General features: G+C 40.7%; 3 protein-coding genes across 3 annotated transcripts in view; 1 reads left to right on the top strand and 2 right to left on the bottom strand.

The window, feature by feature from the left end:
* STARD9 (StAR related lipid transfer domain containing 9) overlaps window positions 1-7,282 on the bottom strand; it is a 95,912-nt gene extending 88,630 nt beyond the window's left edge. The window contains exon 1 of the mRNA XM_059849554.1: window positions 7,168-7,282. Coding sequence (XP_059705537.1) covers window positions 7,168-7,214 — 47 coding nt within the window. The 5' untranslated portion in view covers window positions 7,215-7,282. The remainder of the gene's footprint in view (window positions 1-7,167) is intronic.
* A 2,574-nt stretch (window positions 7,283-9,856) lies between these two features.
* HAUS2 (HAUS augmin like complex subunit 2) lies at window positions 9,857-14,501 on the bottom strand. The gene is made up of 6 exons (XM_059849547.1): window positions 14,198-14,501; window positions 13,933-14,025; window positions 12,188-12,257; window positions 11,272-11,404; window positions 10,534-10,642; window positions 9,857-10,397 (listed from the first exon to the last, which is right to left on the bottom strand). Exons 1-6 carry the CDS (start codon window positions 14,477-14,479, stop codon window positions 10,248-10,250), a joined length of 837 nt encoding a protein of 278 aa, XP_059705530.1. The 5' UTR covers window positions 14,480-14,501; the 3' UTR covers window positions 9,857-10,247.
* Window position 14,502: 1 nt separating this feature from the next.
* On the top strand, window positions 14,503-20,244 carry LRRC57 (leucine rich repeat containing 57). Its single transcript, XM_059849548.1, has 6 exons — window positions 14,503-14,619; window positions 15,354-15,524; window positions 16,681-16,816; window positions 17,836-18,104; window positions 18,553-18,738; window positions 19,310-20,244. Exons 2-6 carry the CDS (start codon window positions 15,441-15,443, stop codon window positions 19,349-19,351), a joined length of 717 nt encoding a protein of 238 aa, XP_059705531.1. The 5' UTR covers window positions 14,503-14,619; window positions 15,354-15,440; the 3' UTR covers window positions 19,352-20,244.
* The last annotated feature ends 2,363 nt before the right edge of the window (window positions 20,245-22,607 follow it).

Genomic DNA, 22,607 nt, shown 5'->3' with positions numbered 1-22,607 from the left:
CTTCCCTCTTGCAGAGGCTCTTCCAGCAAAAAAGTAGCCTTTTGTGGCAGGTTGTGTACCAGCAGTTACTCCTGCTGGCTCTTGGACTGTCACTTCCCAGGTCATGCAGACATGTACTACTTGTACCTGGGGACACTTTGTGCCATCTAATGGCACACCCATGCAAGCACCATGCCTGCAGCTCATACAGAATCCTGAAGTCTAGCCCAACTATTCCCTTGGTCATGAAGTCTAAAAATGTTATGGGGAAAACTTGAGTTAGTTAGACTTCTCTTTTCTTTCCATTAACAGTATGCTGTACAGTGTCCCTGACTCTTTTTTATTGGCAGCCTTGGCAGAAGTATCTTTCAGAAGCTTCCATTTTGCACTTCTGGAGTGACTGACCAACAAAAAAACCAGAGAAACTATGCATGGTTTATTCTTATCTTTGCTAGTCTCCAGAGAACACTATCACAGGAAAATGGATTGAGGATAGACTGTTGAGACTCCATGCTGCTCCATCAAAAATTATAAAAAATGTCAAAGCTTTCAGCCATTAGTGCTTCTGTGCCCTACTGACAAGTCAAGGTACCTCCAACCAGCTGCTGCTGTAACCCATCAAAGCTGAGGTGCAAATAGCATCAACATCCTCACTTTGGCCAATGCAGGATTTTTTAATATGTAAAAATAAAGTATCAATAATCAAGTACATTTATCTAAGACTCATTTTCATTTTTTCTCATTATTCTCATTATTCAATACCATTTTGGATATTTCTCTTTAAAGTCAAAACTGTTTCACTGTGTCTTGCAAATGGGAGTACACAGCTGGTCAGCAATCCTCCTACCAAATTCAGAACAGATGTTTATAAATAATTCTAAACTCTCTACTGAAGCCAAGTACACAGAGTTCACCAAGACAGCATGCTGCTATATGAGATGGGCTGCTCAAGTAATTTTTTGAGGCTCCTCCCAGCTGCATGGAGCTTTCCTTGGCTCTTAAAACACCTAACAAATCTGAAAGTCAAAAATCACCAGTCTTAGTGATTACTATTATTCTTGTGTGGTTTCCCTCATTCTCCTGTGCAAATACTATATAGCAATAAAAATACGAACATTTGGTGCAGATATAAACATGAGGCATCTTCCTTGATAAATCCAAGTCAGAAATATTCCTGCTGATACAGCAGTGCTTTTAATTGTGGAATAGTGATGTTTTCTTTTCATACAGAGACATGGACAGGAGGAGGGAAGAGGACAGGAAAAAGTCCTTTTTATCTGTCATACCACCAGCATTTAAAGAAGCAGGAAATGAGGAGGATTTAAAACAAAGCTACAGTCCAGTTGGTGCAGTTTCATCCACTCTTGATTTCACAGCTGGGCAATGACATAGTATAATTCAGAATTTTGCATCAAAGGAATCCTGTACAAATGCCATGTTTTCCATGCAAACCAGAATGTGCATACAGAAGTCACTTTTCATTCCTTGAAACCAACTATAACCTGAATGGCCCATATAGGGATCAAACCTACAACCCCAGTGTTATCAGCACCATTCTCTGACCAGCTGATCTCATCTCAGGGTCATGCAGAGTTCTGCTCTTTTAGGAAGCTAGAAACTCTGCCCTTTATCAAACTCTGAAAACCTGGTTCATGCAACTTCAAGAAAAATACATCTGGGAAAAGCTGCCGATGCCATTCCCTTTATAAAATAACAGATGTGGCATATGGAAACCACCTGCTAATGCCAAGTACCGATGCTAAGACAAAAGAGCAGCCACCTCAATGATAGCTTACATGAAAATTTTAATAACAGACTAAGTAAAGAAAATAACTAATTTAACAGAGGGAGGAAAATATGTCAATATAACCTTAACAGGATATACAAATGTTAAGATACATTTGTTTGGAGAGGGACTTTCTTTGTAAAACCAAAATTAAAATCTCAACTTTTATTTTAAAAATCCTCGCTCTGCTGTGGAAAAGAAGCTTGAAATCATAAGCAATGCATTAGCAATGCAGTTCATAGAGATTTTCAAGCAGCAAAAGATTCTTGGAGGCCTGAGACATCTCTCTCCCACCATCAGGTGCCAATCCCAAAACCCATTTTTAACAGAGAGAGACAAAGGAACACCACTTAATTACCACAGCACATAAAAGTAAATAAAAGTCTGCCATTTCTCTGTGTATGAGAGGGCAACAGCACTAAAGTCACAAGGAATACATATATATATATATATATATATATATATATATGAAAATATATAAGAAGGAGAACAACAAGTTCCAACCTGCTGTTGCTTTAATTTTATTTTGATAAAGCATTTAACATCTGTTATGGATAAGATTCAAGGAATGTTTTCTACAAAATTTACAAGTTATCACTCTTGTCAGCAGTAAACCACATTGCTGTATCTAAGTTCTTGTGGTTCCACATGAACATGAAAAACAGCTGATAGCACACTCTACAGAACAGCAATAAGTCTTCCTTGCAACATAATCCTTCCTTTGTTTACTATAATGGGATTATAAAGAACAAAGGAGATAGAGCACAGCAGAGACTAGTTAACAAAGTAAAAACCAAGAGTGATTTACTTTGTGTCATTTCTAAAATGATCTGAAATTAATTTTATTTTTCCACATAGCTTTCCTTTTAAATAGAAATGGATTTAAAATACTCACATCATGACCCACCCATGAATTGAACTCCTTTCTCTGCTATTCAGTGAAGCTATGGTCAGCATACTGCTCAGCTCAGCCTCCCACACCAAGCCATTTTCTGGAAACTCTGTGTGAGGAGCCTTCCCTAAAATTCCCTCCCAGGCATGGCCTTGCTCACCTGAGCTCTCAGGACCTCAAACTTAACTCCTCCTTCCCATCCTGTCCTCAAGCCTCATTAAGCGCTGCATTCCAGGAAGGCAATTAGAGGAGTATGTCATGCAGAGCAGCAGTAATAAGGAAAACAACTGTTGCAGCCCAGACTGTGATAGTAAACACCTGCACAGCTGGAAGTGTGGTTCAGCTTCGCCACCTGGGAGTATCCAGACATTTCTTTGAGGTTTTCATTTGCCAGAGTGTGGAGGACAAGGTCAAGAACTCCCGAGAGGACTGGGGAATACATAACTGGCCAGGAGGCTTCAGGTTACAACTCAGAAACAATGCAAAGCAGAAAAAAGCCAAAGGGCACCTCCTGGATCGATTAATCTGTTTAGCAGCTCTTTCAGGTGACATGGCTGTGAGGGTCATAGAGGATGAGAAAGTTCATTTGTGAGTCAGTAAAGACACCAGGAAAGACTCTCTCAAATAAGACCTCTCTCCTTTTCTGGAGAAAAGCAGAGAGAGGTCTTATTTGAGAGAGTCTTTCCTGAAGCAAAGTACTTTAAAGTTTCAAAAAGCCTCAGAAGGCAACTTGGATGTCCCAGTGTCAAGTTTTTAACTAACACTATAACTTTACAAGTGAACCAAACAAATTTGCTATGCATGCTTTTACCCAGGTCTCAATCCGCAATTCATGAAGAAATTCAATGTCTTCTAGTCACTGGTGCATGCTAAGAAAAGAATCCTATAGAAATGCATGAGACTCTTCATTGTGGTGTAGAGCACTGTTTTTAAAAAATTCTTCTTTCCTATCTCTGACCTATGTATAAGTTCTGAAACTACACTGTGATAAAGGACTGAATCCTGGGCACACACAAATGAGCTGAGACCAGCTGGATGGAGGGCACGAGATGTAGTGGATCAGGGAGGGAAAGGCACGAGGCAGCCGTGCTCCATCCTGCTCCCAACATGATACTGCCCTGACCATGGGGCTCACCCCCTCCCAGAGGAGTCCCATGCACTAACAGCCCTCCCTCTTTCTTCCCATATAACACAGGGCTGAGATTCTCAGTAAGAGCAATCAGCAGCCCCAGGTAGGTACTAGAATCATGATGGGTTATCACAGCAAAGGGACAAACATGTTTGAACCTAGCAGCACATAAAAACTAGCAGTTGTTTCTGCTGGCCTACATAAAAAAGTAAAAGGACATGTCCAACACTGCAAGGGTTTCTGTAGCACACAAACACCCAACGCAGTATTAAGTGAGCTACTCAAGCACAAGGAGAGCCCTGGACACAGTACTGAAACACTTGAATACTTTCTCAGCCAGTCACACCCTTTCCAAGTCTGGAGGGTAAAGTTTCCTATCACAGCACCACGCTGCAGACTGCAGTGTTTACATCCTCCACAGAGCAATCAAAAAAGAAAGGAACAACATTCCTCTTTCACATCGTTACATGCTAGCATTCAAAGTGTTCCCATCAACAGCTTCTGACTGGCAGCCAAAAATAACATTACACTTTCCTTACAACAGTCTGACATCCAATAGAACAGGCATTAAGATGTTTGGAAATAAACCATGAAGAGATTTCATCAGTTCCCAGCTCCTATTTAATACCTGATTGTTACCTATGGCTATAGACAATTTAATGCACCCATTCAGGCTTCCATATTTCATTCTAATGGGGAAATATATTTACACAGAGCAAGTATCCATGTAACCAGAAAGTAACAAATCTTTTTTAGTATGTAGAACAGTTAATGTGTAATAAAGACTTTAAAATGTTACTCTGAGGAAAATATTTGACTGAATTTACTATATTTTGGTTATTAAAAAAATCATTTAGTCTGTTACAGAATGACAGATAGCATTATGAAGAACACTGGCTATGGGCTGTTTAAACTTCAGGTGATGGAAAACCTGCATTTTGTGTAACCATGCTCGCTTTATACCTGTGATTGATTATTTGGCCGTAGGAGTTGTCTGCCAAAGAATGCACTGTGACAGATGCCATACAGATGCAGAACAAAAAGACCACTCTTTGCCTTGTGCTAAATAACAAAAATTTTGACAGCTCCTGCATTAACATTTTTTTAACGTCTGAATTTTATGTGATTTTTCAGATGCAAAACCAATGTTCATCCGCCATTGTAAATTAAACAAAGAGCAGCAATGAGGAAGTTTGCATGGTACTCTAGAAACAACCAACTGACCCATGAGTTCTAGCCTTTGCCTGCAGCTTCCCAATTTCTGGTACTCTTAAAAGCCAGGTTTAGCATTTTTTGGCTGGAACTGAGAGTGTACAAATTACAATACTTCAATCCAGTTGAACTGAAATTTTTACTGTGGAGAGTCTCCCTTTTTAAAACACCTAAAATATTACAGAAGCTGTGGCAATATGGGCATCCTGTTAGGGCAATTGCAGAGGGTGTATATAGAGATAGTGAGAGGTTTGTGTGAGGACATTATAGAAGCAGGGTAAGAAGCTGGAAGAGAGCAGACCTTTAAGCCCACTGAGAATTTTTTTCCATGTCTATCAAGCTTGCTCAAAGCCTTCATATATTTGGTATTTGCCTCTAAGTCATTACATTTGAACCATTTTGTTCAAGGCTAGAAAGCAAGTTCTCATGCCAGAGCCTTCACAGAGAATATAAAACCACTTCCTCTTCCAATTTATAAAATATAAAAATCCATCTTAAAATGCTTTTGGTGACCTCAGCTGAGGCAGCACAGTAGAAGGAGCGACTGGCCTATTGCCTTTGGGGTCAAACACCGTGAGACTGGTCTCTGCCTCCCTTCCCATCCCATCTGTTACACCACTAGGAGTTGAGTAGATGGAATTACTTAACAGTTTCTCTCTCCAATACACCATGAGTTTCCACTCTCACCTTCATACAAACATTTCTGTTTCATCCTCAGATTAATTCCTGCCATGTGCAGGAAGGTGCCCACTCCTCTGATCCTACCCTCCTCACCAAACAGCTGGCCCACACTGACTACATCAAAGGTTTTCCTGTTTATCACACCTTATCTGACAGTTACAGGCGCTGTTTATTGCTATTATGTCATATTCACTATTATGTGCTATTTAAAGAAATCCACTCTGGAAAAACCTTAAGACAGATGTGGTACAACATTCTTCACTAAGGAGGATCTAGTGAGAGGGAAGGTAATGACAAAAATCAAATAATATATCCACAGCTAAAGCAACACTAAGCAATACAAGGTTAAACTTAGCTTGCTTCAATGCTGCAACTCTTCTTAAAATAGACCAGTATCTATTAAAATCTGTTCTGTTCACTGCTGTACAACAAATCAGAGCTATATAACCCAAGCATGATTTTAAACAAAATTATAGACAGAGTATTTTTAAAATCAGTTAGCTTTGACTTAAAGGCAAAATGTGTTGAAAACCTGTAAATTAGTTTGCACATTTCCCTTTTCTATTAATACTTGCAGGCTTGTTTTGGGTGGGATTTTAAATTTTATTCAAAACTCTCTGGTGTCCTTTCTTGAAAATAAAATAAAAATCCATAGCCAAATAAGAACAAAGACTTCAAAACATGCTAGTCTACTGCTGGCTAAATGACTAGGCTAGTTTTCTGGCTGGGCAACTCTTCAAGAATCATTTTCTCTACTGCATGAAAGAGTTATTTATCACAAAAGTCCATGCAGTCAGAAGACAACGTGAGGAACTCGTGCCAAAAAGAAAGGCAGCATCAAATCAAAGAGTGGCCCTCAGAGCTTGTACTGCTTTTCGAACCATTCCTGTTTGGAGCGCTACAGCATTTCTTTAACAGGAGGAGTAAATCACCAGCCGCTGACATTGGGGGTGCTCGCTTTTTCTCTTTCTTTTCTGCTCCGAATTTCCAAAGTCTGCAAGGTTTTAAGCACGTATTATATACAAATAACACCAGAGCATTGTGCTACGGTGTCTCCTTGTTTGTGGGAGTTGTCTTCCAGCTGTAACATGTAACTTTTGGGATTTCCATTGGAGCCAAGTATGCCGGGGAGGGAGCGGAGCTGAGCGACAATAGGAATATCCGGCTCTGCCTCCCGCTGGAAAAAACAGCAACAACAGAAGGGGAAGGGAAGACTCCTGGACACTGTATGACAGTTGTCCTGTTTCGGGAAGCTCAGGAAGAGGGAAGTCAGCCTAACAGCTCCACTGGTGATTTTTCTGAGCAAACTTTCCAAGCCACTTAGCGAGGCGGCCAGAGGCTGCCACCCCTCCTGCCGCGCCTCCCTCATCGGCGGCTGAGCCGCTCCAGGGCGGCGATCCCGCCCCGGCTGACAGGACCCGCGGCACCCGGTCAGCCCCCGCTGCCGCGGCCCCAGAGCCTCCCGTGCCCCTCCGCATCCCTCCGCACCTTTTGCTCAGAGGCCGGACCCGCACGGCTACCTTGACGTTGGCCATGGCTCGGCTCACGCCCAGCGGCTGCGGCCGCCCGCGCCCCGGCCCCGCATCCCGGGCGGGCCGGGGAGGAGCGGAGCCGCCCGTCCCGGCCCGTCCCGCCCCGCCGGGGAGGGCAGGGCAGGAGAGAGCCCGGCCCAGGCAGCCCCCGCGGAGGGAAGGCACGGGAACTGCCCCGGGCAGAGCAGGCGTGTCGGGGAAAGCCTGCCCAGAGCAGCCGTGCGCAGCCTCTCCAGCATCCAAACCGCGCTTTTCCGCCTAAGACGGGTCTGCCCGGGAGAGCGGCACCCCCGGAGAATGAGACGGTGATTCCGCGCTCCTCCTCAAATTCCCTTTTGCAGAAGTAAACCAGCGCGGGTTTTACCCAAGAGTTAAACCGGCCCGATCAAGGGTGATGCCTTTAAAGCATCACTAGGGACGAGCACTGTAAGCCCTCCACATGAATTTGACAGGAATCTAGGGAAGGCAAGTATCCTTTCCTTATTAGCGCTAAAGGAAAGGTCTCAAGTGTTTTAGATTCCTTTTAAAACATCCAGTCTTCATGTGGGTCGTACTTAGGATCTAAAAGAAAATTTTGAAACTTCCAAAGAACTTTAATTGAAATCAAGATCTAGTTGTTGCATTGACTAAAAATCACTGAAAGTTTTAAAAAATCTTATTTTAGAACACTGTCTCTGTCAGCTACTGATGTTACAGGAGGATGCAAGAGCAAGTAGCATTGGCATAAAGATGTCGGGCTCAATAGGCAAGTCCTGTTTGATTTTTACAATTCCATTTGCCAACGCAAATTTTTAAATGGACTTCTGGTTTTGCATTTCAAAATATGATAAACTGAGCTGCATCTAAATATCATATATGAGAGTTTTAGAGTCCTATGTTGTTTTTATATTTAAACAACTTTTGTTTTAACCGATTTTTAACTGCTTTTTTGTACTTTACGTACAGTTCTTCTCATGAGACAGTTTGCCTTAAACTCCAAAAATGTTATATCTAAATGAACAAGATACCATATTTCAGAAGGTTTCCCAAGTGAAGACTAGCATTGATCCTCAGGACCCAATACTCCATTCACCACAGAGATGCTAAAAATCTATTGCATTATATAGATTCAAGCTGTGAATCTACAAGCTATGAATCACTGTATACTTCAATAGATTCATCCCTTTAAATCACTCTAAAGAATTAATTGACACATCACTGGCAAATGGCAATTAGCTAAACTCTACCAACTCCAGTCAACTCTTCATAGATACAGTAAAAGAAGAAAATATGCTCAACTCTTTGGGAAATGGCAAAACCACGTATTCCAAAGAGTTACAATGAACAAATTGACTACAATGTTTTCATTGTGCTCTGAAATTATTAAATTGCAACAGCTTTAGTGTGCCTGATCTAAATCATCACTGTAAGACATAGAGAGTGAGAGGTTAAGCCTAGAATAGATGTAAAGGACATTGATTGACAAAAAAATCACAGAATCAACTAGGCTGGAAAAGACTCAGCTCATTGAGTCCAGCCTATGATCACCTATTGTTCTCTTTTCTCCCATGTCACAGAATGTGCAAAGCATTTTCATTAAAAATGTCAGGTTCTCTGCAGTTGTGTGGAAGAAGACCTTGATTTCCACATCTGAAATAACAGTGACACGGACCCTTGGACTCAAATCCTCTAACGATGCATAACAAGAGTTGACACAAAGACCCCATAAATGCTTGTGGGACTCAAACACCAGTTTATATTCTTAGATTCTATCTAGTGACATTCTGCTTAAACCTAACTAAAATAATTTCTGTCCTCTTAACTTTTCTCAGCAGCAGCAGAGGAACATCAGCTATAGCTTAAACAGTATGCTAGAGAATTGTTAAATTGGATGTCTTGCATTCACACTCTGCAGAATGGTTACAAACATTAAAATGAGATTCTCAGAAAAGTTCAAATATCAAATAGACCAAATACAAGTCATAAGACAGTGTGCTCAACAAAGAGCCAAAGATTTCTTCCCTAATTCTGCTTTAAGTTTATATGCAATAATCAGATAAACTTGTGAACTTTGTGGTACTGAGCCACCCAGTGGTTACTTTGTGAAAGCAAAATGCTCTTATTTCAGCAACAAATCAACAGGTGGATGGTCACATAACAGATGACACAACGGTAGAGAGGAGATAGAGAGGAATGCATCTGCACCACTTCCGTCTACTCCGCATCCCGAGTACAAAACTGGGCACCCTCCAACTGTCCTGGATTCTAGATGTCCTGCCAGTGACACTGTGCCAACCCGTCTCTTCGTGAGGGCTACAAACTGGGACAATCAATGGTTTTGATAAACTGTCAATCTTACTCATGGAACAAAAGTTTTATTCTAAGTGGGAGACATAAAATCAGGCAAACAACAGAAAAAGAGAATCCGAAGAATGTATTTATCACTACCACTGAAGTATGGTTTGCAAATCAGTAGATCTGCCATATATTAGCAAGTCCATTTCCTGCTTTCCCACAAAACCATATCAATCATAATAAACTGTAATTTAAAACTAATTCAATTTCTTGATTGGAACTTCTATAGAAGCATAAGCTTGGACCTAAGAATTTTCTCTGTAATTTTAATTATAGGATTTTGTAACAAAATTAAAAGCAATAAACTAACATTTGAAATCTAATGCTTTTATTAAAGTTTTATGGCAACATACAAAATACAGTGCTTTATCAAGATGCTTACAAAAATTAATAAGGACACTATAGCAAGTGCAAAAAAAAAATTGAAACAATTTTCCATTGAAGATACAGGTTCCAAGGGACTCCTATCCAACTATTTCCGAAAGGAACTCTTTAACAGGTTTCTCACTACCCTGTCTTCCTGAGCATTGTCCTTTTTTTTAGTAAATAGTTGGAGATCTGTTATCTAATAACAGAAATATAACAAATATAACTACCTACAAAGTCTCTATTGGATTAAAAGAGACCTATGTTGCAGTGTTCACAGCAGACCCTAAGAATGTAGTTCTTTGAGTAATCATCCTATTTGAGGAAAAGGATTTGTTAGCTTAAAGATAAGCCGAAGTCCAAGTCAGCATTATTGCATACATTGTTAGAATACACTTCCTTTTGCAGTTCTTTCCATTTCAGTATTTGCTCTGTCAGCTCCTCCAACTCTATCATGAGCACCTCTGTTTTTGACAAAGTGGTGTCCTGAAACAGAAAAGGGTTGGATTTAGTCTCTACATCCTGTCAAGTCTATCAGCACATAGAAGTAACCTAAACAACCAAACAGCATTGCATTTTTCATGCTGGAGAAGACAGCTGGCTCAATTCTTTTACTACTCACCATATCGTTCATCATATGTGGTATCTGAGGGACACTTCTCACAGACTGTAAATGGCTTTCAAGCTTCTCAATGAAAGTCACAGCTTCAGTCAACAGCTCTACTATAGACCTGTAACCAAAAATGAGCTCAAAAGTTGTGCTAAACAACAAGAATTTAATACTTAAAAGTTCTTTTTCATTCTTTATACAGCTTTATGCAAATTCCTAAACATCTGATTAATTTTTCTGCAATTACACTTGTATGACTCTTAGCAACAAGCAGGGCAGGAATTACAGAAGTGAACTCCTTCAGTACCTGGGCCAGATTTTTAGACTGAAAGAAGAAGGACTATACTTTTAAAACATGCACTGTGCATGTCTGGGAATCAGTCACATTTAGTTCCAAGCAGCAACAGTGGAACAAAGACACCCAGTGCCAACGTAACAACTCCTGCTTGGGAGAAGCCTAACAAACCCAGCATGTAGCAGATTTGTTTAAAATAATACAACACAACTTATTCTGTAGACTTCTAAAGACAAGACCAATAACCTAAGTAAATATTCATAAAATATGTATCACTACCTTGCTATGAATTTATCAATGAGTAAACTACCTGCTTTTAGCTGAGGTTTTGCTACCAGTTTTTATGTCTATTTCTATCAGTGGAAAATTACTGAAAACATATGATTTTTACTGTCTGCTAGTCCAAATTAATTGGGCCTCCTGCAAACAAGAAAAATTATTTTCTGTGTACCTACTTGTGATAAGTAGCCTCAATAGGCAGGCTTTCTTGACATCTGTGTTTGATCAACCTCTTTCTGAGATCCCTCTTCTCTTTCAGTATGGCTTCCAGGTGTCTATTCATATCTTGCAAAATCTCACACTTTTCCCCTATAAAATAAAATTGCAATGTTGAACCTCTATTGTCCTGATAAAACAAGAGCAAAATTTCTCCTGAAGACAGGAAGGAAATTACTGATCTATTGCAATGGACAGCTTACATTCAAGAGACATTAATCAGAATGGCTTTTGTTGGAGCATATATGATTTAGTATCAGCATGTACTCAAAGTCACAATATCTACTTTTTAGAGATTGATGTAATTGCCTATAGTTTTAGGTAAATTCTCTGTAAGATAAAGTCAACTATACAATTGCACTGAAGTATCACAACAGATTTCACTGGTCTAGCACAACAGTAGCAAGCTAGAATGTTTTTAAGCACAGACAAAATCATAGTGGACAGAGTGTGCAATAGTAAAGAAATCAATGCATGTACTCTCCAGTTGTTAAATTAAAAATGCAGTAAGTTTGGGGGGATAGAGATGCAACAGAAATACACTGAGTTTCTGGAAAAGAAGCAGAGTAGCACATGCAGGTCAATGGTTACTGATGATCTCAGAACTAATGATGCACTGACCCTGGGGAGCTGACCACACCTCCCACACTGTTTTGGAGAATGAGTTACACACAGACCTTCAATGAGACAGCAGAGTGCAAGCTCAACTAGTATGGAAACATGCTTTAGGTGTTAATAAAACACCTACCACCTCTACACCAAGCAATTCAGAGATGACTGCTGCAATAACTTCTAGAAGTGTCATGTACTCAGACAAAACATTAATCTGCTGCTATTTTAAGACTCTTGGTTTTTCTATGGTACAACTGCACTTACCTAAGTAAAAATTGTGAGTAATGTCTGCTGTCTCATTCTCCAACTGCATCATTTCAGTTTTCAGTTTTATCTACAACAGCAATAACATCAAATGAAAATGCATTTTTAACATACTTATCCAGACACTGTTGAGTCTCCTGGGGTGGAGGAGGAAGTAAAAAGGGAGAAAGTGGCAGCATAGGGAGAGCATGTGTGTGAAAGAGGGCGAGCATTAGCAGAAGAACATGTTGCCCTGCTCTCTGGAGAATTTCTACTACTAGGTGGGACTTTTATGGTCAATAAGAAAAAGACAGTTGAAAAAGACCAACCTAAATAATTTGGAGATTTGTGCTGGAAAAGACAGATCCTGCAATTCATTCCTAAACCACAGAATGTATCATAGAATGGTTTGGGTTGAAAGGGCCCTAAAAAATCATCTAGTTCCAAGCCCCTGCCAACAGGCAGGGATATCACCCACCAGACCAAGTTGCTCAGACCCCTCTAATCTGGCCCTGAACACCTTCAGGGATAGGGCACCCACAGTTTCTCTAGGCAACCTCTCCCAGTGTCTCATCACCCTCACTGTAAAGAACTTTTTCCTAAAATCTAATCTAATCTAATCTAATCTAATCTCTGTTATTTTAGTTTAAACCCACTCTCCCTTGTCCTAGCATTTTCTGCTTGTGGAAAAAGTCACTCTCTCTCTTTTCTTAAGCCCCCTTTAAGTACCAGATGGCTGCTGAACAATCCCTGCTCTCTGAGTCTGTTTTTGTAGGAGAGTTGTTCCAGCCCTTGGATCATCTTCATGGCTCTCCTCTGGAACTGCTCCAACAGGTTAACTTCTTTCCTGTCCTTAGGATCCCAGACCTGGACACAGCACTCCAGGTGGGGTCTCACAAGGGCAGACGAGGAGAATCCTCTCCCTGGCCCTGTTGGTCACACTGCTTTTGATGCAGCCTAGGATGTGGTTGGCTTTCTGCCTGTGACTGCACATTGCCAGGTCAGGCTCAACTTTTCATCTACAGGAAACCCCAAGTCCTTTCTCCACAGTGCTGCTCCCAATAAGTTCATCTCCCAGCCTGTACTCATGTCTGGGATTGCCCTGACCCAGGTGCAGGACCCCACATTTGTTCTTGTTGAGCCTCATGAGGCCTGCTTCTCAAGCTTGCCCAGTCCCTCTGGATGGCATTCCACCCATCCCATCCTTCTGCTGTGCCCAGTGCTCTTCTTCTGCCAATTCCTTAATCACTGAATAGTCTACCCTTCAAACCCATGTCTCTCCTACTTATACCTCTTACAAAGCAGTTTCATAATCTATGTAATGTCTAAACCAACATTACAAAATACAAGGGAAAGGCCTAAAACCAGTCTCGATTAAAGCTGTACAAAATGTCTGAGGTTACTGTAGCCTGCTAACCAACAAAATTGCCTATAAAGAGACACATTTTTGAGTACTGAAGTAAACTACAAATTATCCTTCATTGTTCAGTTTCTTGAAAAAAATTCAGGTAACACTTTAGTCAAACGTGCAGCCTACTGAATCCTTCTACTTATGCCTTAAAATTTTGTTTCACAGTTTTGTTTTCTTTATGACAACTCAATCCACTGGGGGAAAAAATGCCAACTGTTAAACAGCTGAACTGTTAACAAATCCTTCAAAACGTGAAACAACGTGGCACGTGGCAATCAACCAATTTCATCGGGGAACTCTACTACCTCCAGGTATTGAAGTGTTGAGTGTACACTGACAATAGTAAAGGCTGTACCTCATTAATTTCAGCTTCCATCTTTACCATTTCTTCCATCTCTGCGAATTTTGCAAAGCATGGCGCTCTTCTGCAAGTTAAATTCAAGGTCTCCTTAGAAAGTAAGACAACATGAAAAATGCAATCAGCTGCAAGAACGTACAGGGCAAATGCTCCATAATGGCTTGTAGTAGTTTAAAGCTGTTGCTCTGCCGCGCTCGGCAGCACGGCCCAGCTCGTCAGGAGTGCGCTATCCGCGGCGCTGTCCCGCTGTCCCCGGCGGTACCTGGCTCACGGCGCCCGCCGCTACGCAGCGCTCCAGCAGCGCGGCCGCCGCCGAGCGCTCCCCGGGCTGCCCGGGCGCGCTGCCGCCCTGCTCCTCATCGCTCTCCGCGCTGAGGCACGAGCTCCAGCTGCACTCCAGCTCCAGCTCGGCATCTCTATCCAGCTCGGAATCGGAGCTGAGCTCGGGCTCGGCCTCCTCGCGGGGCCGGGGGCTGGGGCTGGCGGCCGCCACAGGCGGAGTCTCGGTGTCCGGCAGGGCCACGGAGCTCCCGGGGGCCGCCATGGCGGGCGTGGCAGGAACGGCGCTGACACGCGTCCGGTTCCGGGCGGGCGCTGCGGGAGCGGCGGTTCTGGAAGGGCGGGGCGCGGGGGACGGGCCGGGGCTCCGCCGCCGCGGAGCGTCTGCCAGCGGCGCCCGGACAGGTTGGTTGGGTTGGGCCGGGCCGGGCCGGGCCGGGCCGAGCCGAGCCGAGCCGAGCCCAGCGGCTCCCGGCGCTGCGGGGGTCGGGGCCGGAGCAGCCGGGCGGGGTTGAGGCGGAGGGACTGCGGCCTGCTGCGAGTCACGGCTGGTCTCGCCCCTTGCCAGGGGGCCCGCGGCGGCGGGGAGCGCGTCTCCTGTCGCCGCTGCTTCCGTGCTGTCCCCCAGGTTTCGTTCCCCACCGCCCGGTGCGAACCCGGCACTAATCCCGGGCCTGTGACCCGTGCGCCCTGGGATTAAACCCCGCTTGGGTTACGGAGGTGGGTGTCGTGTCTCTGCTGATAGGCATGGAAGAGGAGTCCGTTCTCTAAATAAAGGTCTCAAAAAACCCCAAATAAAACAGTAGCTGTGTCGGCAGGCCAGCGCTCGTAGATGCCACAGAAATCACAGCCCATATCCGTGGAGAATCTCCTTACGCTGCGGGGCCTCGAAAGAGGGAAAATACAGAAATGTGCAGTTTTCGCACTTAGTTTTTACTGTGCTTGTTGCATAGCTTCAGTAATCAAACTGCTGTAAGGAAAACACCTTAATCTAGGTACACCTAGGTAAACCTTTATACTTCCAGGCTTTAGTTATGAGGGAGATGAAAACACTGCAGTGAAATGGTTCCTTGTATCAGAATGCTTGTAGTGTTGGGGACAGTGCACATAAAATGACTTTTTAATTTGCTTTATCACAGAGACTTTGGATTGAAGTTCTCTAGCACATAGTAAAACTGGCTGACACCATCACTTGAACTCCGTGTACTTGACAGAGAACTGTTAGGATGGGAAATAGTGCACTAAAAGCCCACCTGGAGACAGCACAGAAAACTGGTGTGTTTCAGCTAACAGGAAAGGGACTTACTGAGGTAATGTACTGGGAGGGGAAACATGGCTTTGTGTGTATGATTTACACATTTGGAGAGAAATTACAACTTGTGGTTGTAATGCACTTGCATACTTGCATGTATTTCTTATAAGCAGTCATGAAAAGTATTTCAAGTTTGTTTTTTTTTTTTTTCTCCAGTTTTGCTTGCCTTGTCTTCTGATTGACGATTTATCTGTCAGGGCACTTGTATGAGCCCGTGCTTTACAGTGCATGTGTGTTCAAGAAATACTAGCTATGATGTTGTGCTTTTAGAAAATGGCTGTAAACTTGAGGGGAGAAATAGGAATTTTATAACCATATTGTAAATTAGAAAGATACTCTACAATTTGTCACATTTAGGTATTTATGCTGTATTTAGTTGTAGCCATATGAATAGTCTGTTCACTGGGCTGGTAGCAAGCATCCTGAAAGTTTATTATGTTGGAAATTATCTTAACTTAGACACAACTGCAGAAAAAACCAGAATGTCCTGGAACCATAAGTCAAGCAACAATTCCCAGTATAGCCAAAAATAACTCTATATTATAATAAGTTTCCAAGCCTTTTCTAACATATCTTCTTTCACTGTCCTACCTCCTCTCTTCACTTTTTCACTATCAAAGGAGGATCAAAACCACTGGCTTATTCACCAGGACTCCTTGATGGTGATTATCATGTTTTCATTTTATTCACCTGAGTGCCAAGACTCAGTACCAAAGTGGTACAGGGTGTAAATAAGAATAAGAGAAAGGGTATACATAATTATTTAAAAAGGAAAGCAGGAGAAAAATTTTCACATCATACTCTGCTAAAATATGGAGTTATTAACTGGCTATAGAGTATTTTAAATGATAGGCATGTTTAAGAGAAACACATAAGAGGATAAAAATGTAATGTTTTAAATTTTACTTATTTGGATGAAAAACTACTACTTCTAGATGTTAGTGTTTTCTTTATACCACCTTTCCCCTCCCCAGATGAAAAAAATATTTTAAAAAATATGTGTTAAACAAATTTGCTAATTACACTGTGGTGATTGGCCATTGTGATACATATGACAGTATGTAACAGAGAGACAATTAAAATTTTAACTGTACGACTTGAGCATTCAAATTTGTATCAACTCTTTAAATACTGTATCTTTTTCCCCCCAATAGTTTCCTGAAGATCTGCAGAAGCTAACAAGCAACTTAAGGACAATAGACTTGTCGAACAACAAAATAGAGCTCTTGCCACCTCTCATTGGAAAATTTTCCTTTTTGAAGAGCCTTGCTCTAAACAACAACAAACTGAGTATGCCTGCTAATTAATATCTCCACTGATTTTTAAAATAATAAGTAATTTTCTCTATCAAAGCCTATATTTAATTATTTAACTCTCACAAGATGTAAATGGGGAGTTTAGTCACCTAAACTGAAATCTTTGGAATTCATGTACAGGATAAAAACCCCTAAATCATAAATTCTACAAAACTAATAATGCTGCTTAGTATATTATCAATTTTACAATGACACATGAGTACTTAAACCCATAGAGGTTTTGTGCTGTGACTTAATCTGACTTGAGGATTTAACAGTGCCAGATGGTTTAGTACTTGCCTGGAGAACAGGTAATGAGGACGACATGTAGATAGTGTTGCTGGCAATTCAGCTGTTGTTACTGTTTCTGTTAAACAAACATCCATCATTATGGAAAAACCACAATGAGGAAACTAGGGGCTTTATGCATTAATTATGCATATCTGCCTTTTTGAAAGAACAAAGATAATTTACAAACCTGATTGACTCTGTAGTGCAGCTCAGGAGTGTTAGAGGTTATACACATGTGTAGGTGTAAAGAGGGATGAATGGATGTCAGCAGACCTTACCTGGTGGTGTTTGTATGCTGGTATGACATTCCTAACTTACTTCTATAGGTTGAGTAATACCTTTAAAGGGCAAAGGTATAAATTTTGTGGTATTTCAAGTGTCATAGAATGCACTGGCAGAAGTAAGGACTGACATAAGTTAGTAAGGATTGTAACTGACCGGCTGAAGTCTTCAGAACAGTGATTTCAGACTCTGATTTGAAGGTCTGCCTTGTCTGCAGATTATTTTTAATGCATTTATGGATGATGGTTAAAAAGCACATGTTGTCTGTGGGCTTAAGTTTCTATGCAGAGATCTGTGCCTTCACTGGAAATCGGGGAGGAGTTCAGAAATGAGAAATTGCTTAATATAGCACTGTTCTCCCTGCAGAAGCTTATTTGAATTAAATGGGTATGAATGTTTACTGCTCTTGAGGTCATACGTTTTTCTGTCATTTTTCTCTAGCTGCTTTACCCGAGGAGCTGTGTAAACTGAAAAAACTGGAAACACTACACTTGAATGGCAATCACTTGAGGCAGCTACCGGCTGCATTTGGACAACTTTCAGCTCTCAAAACCCTGAGCCTTTCTGGAAACCAGCTTCGGACTGTGCCCACGCAACTCTCTGGTCTTCGCCATTTGGATGTGGTAGATCTTTCAAAAAACCAGATCCAGAATGTCCCTGACACTGTGGGAGAACTGCAGGCTATCGAACTCAATTTGAATCAGAATCAGGTATGGTAACTGAGATGTTGTGGGAATGTAGATTTAGGACTTAGTACAGCCATGCAACATAAGATGAGACCATCAAAACTTTATAATTAAAAGACATCTCCTGGACACAACCCAAATGAGGAATCATAACTAGATTTTGTGTACCAATACATCCAACTGCCTGATTTGAGGAACAAAAAAATCCTGAATTTAGTCATGCAGAAAAATATTTGAACAGTTCTTGAGTAGGAATGTGATAAAGAGATGTGTAGGTTGTTTGTCATGATGGAATAAAAAAAGTTATTTTGATTTTTGATAATGTGTTACTTATGCATTGCTTTTAAGTACTTGCTATTAATGTTGTTTATATTTACAATATGGTAGTTGTTCTGTGTAAGTCGGAAACAGATCACTTAATAATTATTGATCATTACAATTTTAATCCCATTTCTCTTTTCATTTCCACAAGATTTCCCAGATCTCAGTGCAGATCTCCCACTGTCCACGCCTCAAAGTCTTGCGTTTAGAAGAAAATTGTCTAGAACTCAGCATGCTGCCTCAGAGTATCCTCAGTGATTCCCAGATCTCTCTGCTTGCAGTAGAAGGCAACCTCTTTGAAATCAAGAAACTCAGAGAACTGGATGGTTATGACAAGGTTTGTGTTTTGTTTTGGGGTATTTTGTCTTTTTTTAAGAAACTCCTGGTGGAAGACCTTACTCAGAATACTAAGCATTTAGGTTGGTGAATAAAAGCACCAAATAGTCCGTTGGTGGTGTCATTGCTACTGGATTCATAACTAACCTCTGAAAACATCTCCAGGAGTTCTTCAAAGATAACTTCCTTGTAGGATTCAGGGTCAGTGTTCTTTCATCAGCATCTTTTTAAGGGTAGCTGATAATGACAAGTGTGTCCTCACATTGATGCGACAAAAAATAAAGGGTGCTTTGAATTATACAGCATTTTTAAAGTATTTAATATTAGTTCATCCTTAACACCGGAGATCTGACCATTAATCTGAATTGCAGCAAATGCCAGAAATGTTTTGGGGGGTGTCTTTGTTTAAAATTAAAGCTCTAATATCTATGCCTGGCATATAAAAATGTGCTTTAGTTGCAGACTGTTTTTGAGTCTGAGAGCAGAAGCTCAGCTGCTTTTAGTAGTAATGAATCCTCTATTAATTTCTGAAAAAATCATAGATTTTTTTTGTTTGTTTGTTTTCTTTGTAGTACATGGAACGGTTTACAGCTACAAAGAAGAAGTTTGCGTGATCACTATTCTGACCCTTATATTACTAATAAGAAGACTTAGACTAGAAGCATCTGCTTCACTGACTTGAACCAAGACCCACGAAGGAAGTGATCAGAGTACTCCTCTTCTAGTAGTCTGAAACAGCCTGTTAAGACCACATTGAATAAACTTGAACTAGAGAATATAGGTATTGAACTGATGAACCTGCCCAGGTGCCAGTTTTGATTTTTGTGCCACAATAGCTTTTAACACAGTACATGTTCTCCTTTGTCAGGGGTTGTTCTTTCACAGAGAAAGGGAACAAGCATTTCAAAGTTGCCAGTTCCCTTTTGTCAGGAAGCTGGCTGTTGATTTGTAAGAGGATTATTTCTTCTAGAAACATTTTTCCATGATAACACATGGAAGTTCTACCACCAAAGCACTGTATGTCTTGCATTAAGCACTGTTCTGCAGAGAACTTTTACAGATAAGGTTTTAGTTTATAACCTAAGTTGTTTTTTTTTTTTAATGAAGCACAAATAGTTGTGGTTAAGTTAAATGTTTTATTAACAGCTTCCAGTAAACAAATTGTGGTTTCAGCATCCTTAATTTATATTTTACTCTACAGGCTTTCTTCTCCCATAAGCAAGAATTGCACTACAGTCCACTTTTGCTTGAGCTGTATCAAATAGAAATTAGGTTCATCTTCAGTGTATTCAGTAAAAATGTATATTGCTAGAAAATATATCCTTGCACTGACTCCTTGTGTACAGAGCAATGCTGAAGGTTTTAGTCATCAGCCCACTGCTGCTGCCTTATTACCAAAAGCACCTAGAAAGAGCTAAAAATGTATGCAATTATGTAACTTATACTGAAAAGGAAAATGTACTTGTATATTTTAGTAAATTATTTTCAAAAAATCAGTTCAAATTTATTTGGTGTAACTGTTGTCATTTTATTTTGTAGTACTAAGATGTCACTGAAAGCCCTCACTTAGCTACTTGAGTCTGTCAGTTGGTAACAGCTACACTTCAACATTACACCCATAATTATGATTAGCAGTAAGTGTTTCTTGTGTGAGATGCACAGAGAGATATTTATTTCCCTGACCCTGTTGCCATTTTATTTCAGTTCTTACACAGCAATACCTAGAAGAAGAGTGTTCTAGGGGACATCAGCTCCTTATTCAAAGGATGGATGCAATTCATCATTTAACAGGGAACCAGTTGTACTTAAGATTCTCCATTCCAGCTATTATTTAATAAAAAACCTACTAGCTTCTTGACAGTAGTAGCTGATAGCTGACCATGTTTATGAGACTACTTTGTTTTGGAAGGCATAACTAGGGAAGTGCTTTAAGAACACTTATGTCTTACCATGATGCAAGACCTTGTATAGTTAGAAATCTATTCAACTTCATACTAATTGATTTCACAGATTAGGACATGCAAATTGAATAGTGAATAAAGCCTCCACACTTGTTCTAAATTTTAGCTTCTTCTACTTGATATCTAATCCCATTTGAAGTACTAGCTTTTTTTTCCTAGAGCTTTGCTGTGCATGAGACATCCACAGAACAAATTAGCAGTTAGCAGATTCCCCCTTTGCATTCACCAAAGGAGTGGTCTATCATCAACATGTACAAACTTGGCAATACTGTGCTGCAGTGGCATTTTGGTTTTACAGTTTTTTAACTGAAAGCATCTGTGCTCAGAGATGCTGCTTCTCTCATTAAAATGTGTTTATCAAGGGTCTTCTTTTCTACTCAACAACAATGTGCAAGAAGAGATGGTAGAAAAGAACTGTTGAAGATTATGGAGTTAGCATTGCTATAAAAAAAATCTTACAATTGTGGGAAGAATTTCAATAAATCAATATTTCTTTTTTGTCATTACTAGTACATTTGGAAACCTTTCAATTGCTCATTGTTAGTCTCATTTGCTGCCTTGGAGTTATAACAGCTATCAAGCTTTTTTAGAGCAAAATAGAGAAAGCACCACATAAAATACTGATTGGAACCAAGTTAGTCCTAATTACCTAAACTTGTTCCAGAGCAGAGGAAGACATATTTCTGTTGCAAGGAAAAAATAACTGGCTGATGCCTTGCCTGTTTTAACTCACAGCAATAAACTGTGACTAAGTCACATAGTAGAATGCTGTTCTAGGCATTTCAGCACTCTAACTTATTAGCAGTTTTATATTGGGACTTTGTGTTTTCCCTTCTCATCACCCCACCCTGCCACAAGTGAAGCTATAAACCAATTTTATTTCTGTGCACAACTTCGCTTGCAGCTTTTAACTTTAGAATTACTGAGGTAGAACATTACCCTAGTTAACAATATAACCAATTTGTGTATTTTGTTTCAGACCTACATCCCTTGCTCTTTAATTTTCCATTGCAGTAAGACACACATTTCATCCATCTTCTCCACCAGCATTTAGACACTGCATTGGCTTTGAGTGCAGCAAAGGTGAATTAGCAACTGCAGGTCATTGTATGGTGTGAACAGTGAGTTGTTTCACCATATAGCCTTCACAGAGTTGACTTCTGCAAGTAGCTGTACAAGCAGCATATGCTGCAGTTCATAATACAGTTATTGCTCTGCTAAAAAGCTGTCTTTCATCAGGGAGTAGGCTAGCTTGAATTTACCAATTATTGTCTTTAAAGTGTGGAAAGGGAATGAAATTTTGAAATGGAGGACAGAGCTGAACAAACACTCCAGAAAGGGGATATGGTCAATCAAAACTGAAATTGAAACATCCAGAAAATTTGAAATGGAGTGACTACAACCAATTGTACTGAGATGAAATTGAGTGTAGGGAAATAGACCAAAAGTTGTGAAAATTATTCCCTTTGATATCCCTAAAATCAGGAAAGAAAGGGAAACAAAGAGAAGAGAAACAGAAGAATTGAAATTGCAGGGGAAAAAAACTGAACCTGACACCCATGGGACATGTGCTGCCTCCTCATAATAGTTACATAAGCAGGCTGTCCCTAGCTTCTTTTCCTAGTTACTGGTAGATATTAGATCGTGTATTAGAAGTACTTCTTTCAAACTCTTCCCAGGTATGCTAGTCGCTCTTGCAGCTCAGAACTGTTGCAAGTCAACAAAAGTCTCTACTTCCCCCCACACCTCCTCCTCATTAAGAGTGTTTTGGGAATCTGAGGCTGTGGTGCTAGAGAAAATACAATTTAAATTGTCTCACTAATGAAATTGCATTTGAAGTAGGTTAAATCACATAATTTCATCTACTGGACTCGTTATTTGCTAGGTATCTGTTACCTATTAACTAGAA

The sequence above is a fragment of the Haemorhous mexicanus genome, chromosome 6 (assembly GCF_027477595.1).
Source record: "Haemorhous mexicanus isolate bHaeMex1 chromosome 6, bHaeMex1.pri, whole genome shotgun sequence".
In the NCBI taxonomy this organism is placed as follows: domain Eukaryota; kingdom Metazoa; phylum Chordata; class Aves; order Passeriformes; family Fringillidae; genus Haemorhous; species Haemorhous mexicanus.
The sequence above is the reverse complement of the archived record's forward strand: the minus strand, read 5'-3'. Positions and strand labels throughout refer to the sequence as shown.

What these genes read in the sequence shown, in the direction of transcription:
- HAUS2 (XM_059849547.1), bottom strand. Translation starts at nt 14,479, where the DNA reads ATGGCGGCCCCCGGGAGCTCCGTGGCCCTGCCGGACACCGAGACTCCG. An exon ending in TGGAAGCTGAAATTAATGAG is followed by an intron (nt 12,258 to 13,932) that starts GTACAGCCTTTA and finishes TTGCTGTTGTAG; the next exon opens with ATAAAACTGAAAACTGAAAT. An exon ending in CACATATGATGAACGATATG is followed by an intron (nt 10,398 to 10,533) that starts GTGAGTAGTAAA and finishes TTTCTGTTTCAG; the next exon opens with GACACCACTTTGTCAAAAAC.
- LRRC57 (XM_059849548.1), top strand. Translation starts at nt 15,441, where the DNA reads ATGGGAAATAGTGCACTAAAAGCCCACCTGGAGACAGCACAGAAAACT. An exon ending in TCAATTTGAATCAGAATCAG is followed by an intron (nt 18,105 to 18,552) that starts GTATGGTAACTG and finishes CATTTCCACAAG; the next exon opens with ATTTCCCAGATCTCAGTGCA. An exon ending in AACTGGATGGTTATGACAAG is followed by an intron (nt 18,739 to 19,309) that starts GTTTGTGTTTTG and finishes TTTTCTTTGTAG; the next exon opens with TACATGGAACGGTTTACAGC.